The 9,262-nt window shown below is 34.6% G+C and overlaps 1 protein-coding gene across 1 annotated transcript; it reads right to left on the minus strand.

Moving 5' to 3' along the window:
- Positions 1 to 3,229: 3,229 nt before the first annotated feature.
- On the minus strand, positions 3,230 to 5,297 carry LOC100261495 (2-methylpropanoate--CoA ligase CCL4). Its single transcript, XM_002263765.4, has one exon. The coding sequence runs from the start codon at positions 5,076 to 5,078 to the stop codon at positions 3,429 to 3,431; it is 1,650 nt and encodes a 549-aa protein (XP_002263801.1). The 5' UTR covers positions 5,079 to 5,297; the 3' UTR covers positions 3,230 to 3,428.
- Between the last annotated feature and the right edge of the window lie 3,965 nt (positions 5,298 to 9,262).

Here is a 9,262-nt window from a genome sequence, read left to right on the forward strand (position 1 = left end):
AAAATGAAATATTTGTGATTCTTTTATCATTTTTATAATTTTTTATTATATTGTACACTCAGGCTCACTAGTGGTCTGTATAAATCTCTTAAGACTAAAGGTTAGATATTTTTTCATCTTTCATTCTCTAGAGAGAAAACCCTAGCCATCATCCTCTCAAGGTAGAGAGAAGCCCACACTTCTCTTTATGCCAAAATCCAAAAGGAGAGTCATTAGGATTTTTGATACAAGCACAAGGGATTTTGATACCCAAATCAATATGGGTCTAATTTTTTCAATATAGTATGTAAAAAGGTGAACGACCAATGTCGAAATTTCAATACCACTAGGATGTTTACAAAATTTTTTTATATTAGATGCATATTTGGTTGTTTTGTTTTCGAGACTTGTTCGATTTGACTTTCTTATTTATTTTTGGATATTTTAGGTATTTAATAAATGTTTTTTAGTGTTTGTAAGTAGATATACATATATTCCTTATGTTTTTTAATAAAGGATTTATTTTATTCATGCATTTAAGATAACATAAATGTTATTTTCTTTAATATACATTTTCAATATTCTTTGAACGAATGGCTTGTGTTGAACCAAGTATGAGTGGTTAAAAGCTTTATCATCTTTATGAGGAAGATCTCCTAAGGAGGGATTACAAGGGAATGCATTCATGATGTGGTAAGAGTGAATCCACACTATAAGATTTGTAAATTATTAATATTCTCAAAAGGAAATATAACTCTAATAGATCTACCAAGAGAAGGTGTGTTTAATGCCTATTGGATTCGATGAATGCTTCCTTTGAAACAATTTGATTTGTTTAGATCCAATTTGATTTCTCATATGCAAACTCTTATGATGGTTATTTAAGAGTAGTAAAGGGCTTAACTTGATTGAGAAATGAATGTGAAAGTGCAATATTGATAAGAAAATTTGAATCATATTCCCCTTAAGATTCAAACTTAGGAGTGAACCCGAAGTATGGATATATAGTTGAATACATTGAGTAATCTTTTATTCATTAAAAATTTGTTTTAATTTTTCTTTTTATGCAAATTCGTAAAAATTTTATCTTCTTAATTTCATTGAATTCTAATGTAATCTGGGTAATCATCTTAAGTCTTTACATCTATTAGGTACTTAATAGTAGTCCTCATAAGATTGACCAAACTACTATTACTATGATTGTTTGTTTTATATTATTTTTTTTTGTTTGAAGAACAAAAAAAACACCACCTTGATCCTTAAAAACTCAAATTTTCTATTTGTAGCAAAACCACGTGTCAAACCAATCGATACTTTGTTTTTTCATAGGTTTCATTATGATTATTTAGATTAGTTATCCAAATGCTTGATTAGATTTGGAGATGATCTAGGGTTTCAATTCAATAGAGATTAATCCTATTCAATATGCCGATCTAATCCTAGGCATGAATCTATCTAGATGACCTCATATTATTTGATAATTCTCTATTTTTCTTATTCTTCAATACAAATCTTTGTTCATTTTGCAATCATTTATGTCTTCTTAATTTGATTTCAAATCAATGAAACTCCATATTTTCACCAATCCTAATCATTTATGTCGATCTTAATATTTAGAGGCTCAATTCCTATGGAGAGGAACAAACACTATACTAGCTGCACTTTCTCTATAAGACTATTTTTCCAAAACTTAGCACTAACAAGGAAATAGCTTAACAACCAAAGCCACTAACCACTCCAAACTCTACAAGTTCCATCTCAATGCCATCTACTTCATCTCACGTGATTTTAAAGGTAGATATTGAATATTATTCTTGATTATTAATATTTCCCAAGTTGTCCAATTTGTTTCGTACCAACAATTTTGGAGGTGAATAAAGAGGAATATTTTTAAATTTTAAAAGAGAATTCATTTGAGGTAGAATATTAAAAACATTCCTAAGTAATAATTAACGTTTGAGTAAAAAAACCTCCATTGGTAAAAGCGAGTTCTTATTAGGAATATTGACTATCCTAAGCACCAACACATATAAATATGTCATTTCAAAATTTGTAATTCAATGGTTTATTTTAATTAATGAACAAAATTATAAAATATCAATAACATGCATTTAAAATATTTTTAAATTTTTTATAATTTCATTTACATCTTTTAAATATATTAATAGTAATAAATCTAAAATTATATTACTATGTAGGTTTTTTCTAATGCTTACTATTGGAAAAAAAAAATCATGAAAGATTATTATTAAATTGTTATTCATTAATTATAAATTTATTTTAAGATAATAAATAAATAAATTTAAAATTTTATTTTTTTAATTAAATATATTTTGAATTAGTTTACATAGTCAATTATTGAAATTGGCTTGTCATGTCAAATGTAATGAACAATAAATGTTGATAATTAAGTAGCACTGATGGTCAAATCAATTATTATGGTAATTTATTTCTAATCTATGACCTATCACAACCAACTTAGATATTGGAATTAGTAACAATTTTTATTTATTACTAAATTAGTCCTTTCATAATAACCTTTATTGCAATGCATCTTTTACCAACATACATGGGAAGAAAGTAAAAGCCTTTCCCACCCATATGCATTGGTTGGTGTCACAAGGTAAAGTTTTTACGTTTGTGGGACGCTAGGCCAGCCTTCCTCCGAGCCACAGTTGGCGAAAATCAAATTTATTATAGTGATCATACACCGTACAAAAGAGGAGGGAATAAATGGAAAGTACAAATTTGTTTGGTGGCTTAAAACCAAATGGTATTAGTTATATTTGATTATCAAAAAGTACTCAAAAAAAAAAAAAAATTCTCATATTTCATTATCCTATAAAATATTTTTAATAAAATTAAAATTAGTTAAAAACTTATATATTTTAAAATTATTTAATCTTTATATTAATAAATTAAAATAAATAAAATGAGCTTAAAGTAACAAATAAAAATAATTTATTATCTTTAAGTCTATTTTTGATTTTTTTTATTTTTATTTTTTATTTTTTTTCTTTACATTTTCCCTAAAGAACCAAACATAGTTTTAATAATGCATTAAATGACCGTAAATTTAGTTTTTAAATCACTTAATGGGGGTATATGTATGTTTATAGGGAGCAAACTCAAGGGTGACTTGTTTTTATACTATTTTTTTTTTCTCTCATTTTTTTCGATTTTACATATTCCCAAATTTCATGAAAAATAAAATAAAAAAATACAAACCAACAAAAACAAACAACCGACAAACATAAGAAATCGGAAAGGTTCCAATTCTACAGCCCAATAGAAAAGTAAATATTTAAAGACTTTCACAAGTCAAATTAATCAACGGATAACTCCTGAGGATGTAATGAATGTGCCTATGCTGTATTGCATTCAATTCACATGTGTAAGCCAGAGTCAAACTCGATCTGGGTCCGAGTCAACTCATCTCAGCATCGCTGCTACATCCGACTTGCCGGCGAACACCCCATAGCCTTGGCAATGTCTCTTAGCTTAAACTTCTGAATCTTCCCCGTTGAAGTCTTGGGCAGCTCTTCCTTGAATACGACCGTCTTCGGTACCATGTAGTGCGGCATTCTCGCCCTACAGTACTCCATCATCTCCTTCGCCGTCGGCTTGTCCGGCGACTCTGGCTTTAAGCTCACGAACGCGCATGGAGTCTCGCCCCAGAAGTCGTCGGGCCGAGCCACCACTGCCGCCTCGTTCACGGCTGGGTGAGTGTAGAGCACCGACTCAACTTCCACACTGCTCAAGTTCTCGCCTCCGCTGATGATCACGTCCTTGGATCGGTCCTTGATTTCTATATACCCATCTGGGTGCATCACCGCCACGTCTCCGGTGTAGAGCCACCCTTCTTTACTCATGCATTTGGAGGTTCCCTCTGGGTCTTTGAGGTAACCGAGCATAATGCATGCACCTCTCAGCACAATCTCGCCCAAAGACGACCCGTCTCGCTTCACGCTGACTCCTGACTTGGGGTCCACCACGTCCACTTCCGTCATAACAACCGTCCTCACCCCTTGTCTTGCCTTCACCCTTGCCCTCTCCGACGCCGGAAACCGATCCCACTGCGGCTTCCAAGCGCAGGACACCACCACTCCCGCCGTTTCAGTCATTCCGTACCCGTGACTCACAACAAAACCCAGAGATTCTGTTCGCAGAAGCACGCTGTACGGAGGTGGAGCCCCGGCGGTGAGGATTTTTACGGGATCCCCTAGTGGCTGGTGGTTAGGGTAGTTGGAGAGCATGTTGAGGACCACAGGTGCAGCGCACATGTGGGTGATGCCGTACTTGGGAATGGCGTCGTAGATGATACGTGCGTCGAATTTGCGGAGGCAGACGTTGGTCCCACCGATGGCCGCCATTCCCCAAGTGAAGGTCCAGCCGTTGCCGTGGAACATGGGTAGGGTCCAGAGGTACACCGGCTGCTTCGGTACAGACCATTCCACCAGAGAGTCAATGGTGACGATGAAAATCCCGCGGTGGCAGTGGACCACACCCTTTGGTGACGAGGTCGTTCCGGATGTGTAATTCAGAATAATCGGGTCCCACTCGCTCTCCGGCCGGACCCACTTGAACTCCGGATCACCCCTCTCCACCAGATCTTCATACGTGCAGATGAAATCAACGGTGGATGAGGGCGCGACCTCTTCATCCGCGATGAGGACGAGAAGTGGCCATTGAGTGTTTGGTGGGAATAGCGAGAGCGCTTCAAGAATGAGCGCGCGGGAGAGGCAGTCGACGAAGACGAGTTTGGATTCGCTGTGGCGAAGGAGCACGGAAACAGTGCGTGCGTCTAGGCGAGTATTGATAGTGTTGAGGACGGCGCCGGACATGGGGACGGCGAAGTGAAGCTCGTACATGGCGGGGACGTTGGGTGCCACCACCGACACCACATGGCCTCTCCCAATGCCGAAAGATTTGATGGAAGAAGCCACCTGGAGACATCGACGGTGGGTCTGAGACCAGGTGTACGTGATGGAGTTATACAAAACAGAAGGGCAATCGCCATAAACAGTAGCAGCTCTATCGAGGAAGCCTAAAGGGGTGAGAGGTGATGAATTTGCGGGCCTTGGCTTCAGTGAATCCATCCAGATTTATACACAGTAAACCTCACAGTATCTCACACACACTCTCTCTCTTTCTAAATGAGGGACAGAGATGTTAAGAAGAGGCAGTCTGGGGTATATGTAGTGCAGAACTGGGGTCATCTGGGAGCCTGTCTGCTGGCAGTGGGTGATGGAGTTTTTCACTTTCTACAGGGACATTGTTGACTGTAATTTCTCTATTCTTGACTTGGGTATAAAACATGGCATCCTTTCTGTCAACATCCATGATAACATATGCTGTATGCTATGAAGCATTGCTCTAACTTCTCACTTGTTTCCCTCCTCCCACTGTCCCACATTAATGGTGGCCAAAGAAGTTGGCAGAAGTAGTCATTGCTTCATGTTCCCCATCTACGCATATTCGAGAACATCACAGCCAAAGTTGTGGTATGTGGAAAATTACTCGTATGCTTGATTTGATTCTGAAAATAATTTTTGTTTTTTCTTTTTCTTTTTCCTCTCAAAAATGAATGAAAACAATTCCTATTCAAAATATCTTCCAACCATTTTCTAAAACTGGATTATTTTTTTTGAAAACTACTAATATATTATTTTTAAAAGTCTTAAGTGACAATTTTCTTTTCTAAAATATAAATAAGATTTTTAATTTATAGCCGTTTTGTCACTTGGTTTTTGTTAGCAATGCTATTAAAGAAAATTGCTTGGGTCATGTTTGGTACGAAAAAAATATTAAAAAAAATAATTTTCTTCTATTTGATTATTTATGAAAAATATAAAAATAAAAGAAAATATAATTAAAACTAGTTATAAACTTATTTACTTTTAAATTATTTAATCTTTATTTTGATGAGCTAAAAAAAAATAAAATGAATTTGAAGTACATAGCAAATAAAAATAATTTATCGATTTTTAACTTTTTTTTTTTTACATTTTTTTCCCTTATATTTTTTCTCAAATTTTTTAAGAACCAAACATAACTTTTATGTTTAGATATAAACAAAAAGATAAATTCACACTAATTTTAGTAACATATTATACAATAAAAAAATAATTATAGTGATTATTTACCAATCATTTCTAAAGTTTATCAAATACTTAATTTTTTATAAACAAACATTTTCAAGTATGAAATGCTTTTAATTCTCTCAAAATTTCTCAAAAACTGGTTATGTATTTAAGTTATCTTTTTTTTTTTTCCCCTTAAATATGAATGCTATTGAGTTTTAAGTAAAATCATTTTTACGTACCAAATTATTGTAATGTTTCTAATTAGATTTATTAATTCATAAGAATAATAAGTTAATATTTTTTTATCTATATGATTTAGATAAAGATATTTGAAATTTAACCATTAAAAAAATGTAATTTAATATATTTCCAAATATTTGCATTTCTCAATGTACTTGGTCTGACATGTACCTTGCTTTCTAGTCCTTGATCATGGTTAGATTGGACTCACCTGCATGGGAATTTAAAGAAAATTAAATTCTCTATCTTTACATAGTTTTTTTTTCCCTCTCCCCTTCTAACTATGTTGCAAATTATAACATCTTTCTTGCAAATTATGGGGATAGTACTACATGGAAGGCATATCCTATGAGAACATTGTTGGATCACAAGGTCTATACCGTAGTGTCACGGACTTAGTCGTTTCCTAAGCTCGTGCGGCACTTAGGCAAATCAAGACACTTGATCTTGCTAAGTCAGCCTTACCCCCGACACTTAGCTTGATAGGCTAAGATGCTCACGACTCGGAAGCTTGAGAAGTTGTAGTAGGCAACTTTTAAAGAATGGAAGCTCTTATTACTCAAGGAAGCCTTTACAAGTGGTTGGAAACTCACTTACTTGGTTAGGAAGTGATTTGGGTGGTGCCTTGGCCAAATGAGGCCCTCACCTATTTATAGGCACCAATGGAACTCTCTGGAACCTTGGAGGGTTCCTTACAAATCAAGAATATTCTAGAACTCCCTACACTAATCTATGTACAACCCTATGTACAAGAATATGCAAGAGATCTTTAGAATCTTCTAGAAAGCTCTGGACTCCTCTCATGCCTTCCACCATAGTGTAGAGATGTGTGGACATCTCTAGGCATTTCTAGAACCTTCCACACTCTTCCCACCAATGGCTTAGTGTAGATGACTCCAGGAGTTTCCAGAAGCTTCCCTCCTCCTATATAAGCCCATGGGGAGGGTCATTTGAAGCATCCTGTGACAGTAGGCTCCCTTATAAAGCACAACCATATCCAATTGTCTAAGACCATGCACTCACAAAATCCAAGGTGAGCATTTGAGGGCTCTCATGACCATAAAGCTTTTCATGCTTAAGTTAGAGAAGGAAACATACAAACATGGAGTGATATCATAGACTCTTAAACTTATCTTTGAATTTTCTTTTAAAATTTTTGAGCCTAAATTTGTCATTACACTATTATAGAAACTATATACAATGATGCTTCCTTCATTGACGTTTTTTAAAGTGACAACATTTAGCATAATTTATAACATTTCTTGGCGCTTTAATGGGTAGTAATTACTGTTTTATTTTATGGTGTTTTTTAGAAGTGTCGTCCTTGGTGTTTTATTTAAGGGTCCTTAACTAAGTTTATTTTTCTTGGCATTTTTATAAAGCTTATATATAGCATTTTTGAAATTTTCGCCAAAACACATTGCCCTAAAATTTCATCCACCAAACACCCTCCACACTACCCACAAGATGTTGGCATCAATCTACCAAGAATGTATTGAAAATCTATTGACGAGAGACCAAGGAGATCTTAAAGGGCATCGTTAGTGATCCTAAGCCTCCTAAGAAGTCATACTTGCAACAGCACGACTCTGTCATCATCATCGTTGGCCATCTAACAACCCTAAACAAAAACCAAACATCAAGAAGTCATACCCTGAATACAAAACAGGTTGAAGCTTCAAGCTCTTAGGACATACACATAGTAACAACACAAAAATATCTTTTTTTTGGCCGTCGTCAATGAGATCTACCACCATCCATGCTAGAAGGGTGTTCAGTCAAGATGAGATATTGGCAACACTTTCCTTCATTTCTTTTAGGGTTTATTTAGGGTTAGGTCTTGTTAATCCAGATTATTTCTTTGTTCTTTAGTTAATAACCATACTTTACTTTTTTATTTTGTTTTTATTTTATACTATTTTGTTGTTTCAAAAATTATTTAGAATTTAGGATTTTGATTTTGTAATTTCAGTGATTTTATATCAACCCAATACCTTGCCATTTTCCGTTCTGATTTGCAATTTCAATAATCTCCTATGAAGTTGAATCAACAATGCTTTAATCTACATCTCCCTTAGTCTTTTGACTTTCACCTAGAATAGTAGTAGGTTTAGGATCAAACCCAACACCCCTCCTTTACTTCCATAAAGGAGATCTTACGTTATTTTATGCAATGATGAATTCTGGCCATGTAAACACAATATGGCAATGGGAAACCCCACCCTGGCATAGTTTTGGTCTTTGTTCTTTGTTCTCTATTTTCTAACAAGATAATGGTTATTTATGAATGAGAATACTTAACTAAAGATTTTCCTTGTTATCATGGATTGCAGAAGTTAGCCTACAAACATTGTGATCTCTTCATTCCAACATTAATCAACATAAAGTAGAGATGAAAGAAAATTTATGCTCACATGGTTCATAGACATTATTTCTAAGGTATGATCCAAGCTATTGACAATACTTTGTCAGTGTATGTTTGATGCTTGTTGTTTTGGATATATATTTGAATGGATATTTTTAGATGACCCTCTTATTGATTTGGCCCTTATGGATTTGGGTTGCCTATGAATGGCATTTTTGAAGGTATTGTTATAGTTAGGTGCAAGATATGTTGTTTTTGTTAAAAATGTAAAATTCATCTCTGTATAATGCTTATATAAAATGCCTACCTGGATGCACAAGTTTAAAAATGGACTAATCTCTTTCTTTAAGTTATCACAAATCATCCCATATATTTTCTCAAGATATGCAGTTAGATGTTCTGAAACCATAAGGTAGGGTACTTAGGTTTCACTTTTGATTGTGTGTTTGACTTTCCCACCATTCCACTATACCCACTTGAAGCTCCCATAGGAATTGAAAGATGGGCGTAGACCCTAATAATGTAGCTTTAATATTAGTTTTACACGGATCTTTAGATGTAAAAAAATTTACTTGAAAAAGCTTACTTGTGT

Source organism: Vitis vinifera, chromosome 4 (assembly GCF_030704535.1).
Source record: "Vitis vinifera cultivar Pinot Noir 40024 chromosome 4, ASM3070453v1".
In the NCBI taxonomy this organism is placed as follows: domain Eukaryota; kingdom Viridiplantae; phylum Streptophyta; class Magnoliopsida; order Vitales; family Vitaceae; genus Vitis; species Vitis vinifera.

Coding starts and splice junctions, on each gene's coding strand:
- LOC100261495 (XM_002263765.4), bottom strand. CDS start 5,078: ATGGATTCACTGAAGCCAAGGCCCGCAAATTCATCACCTCTCACCCCT.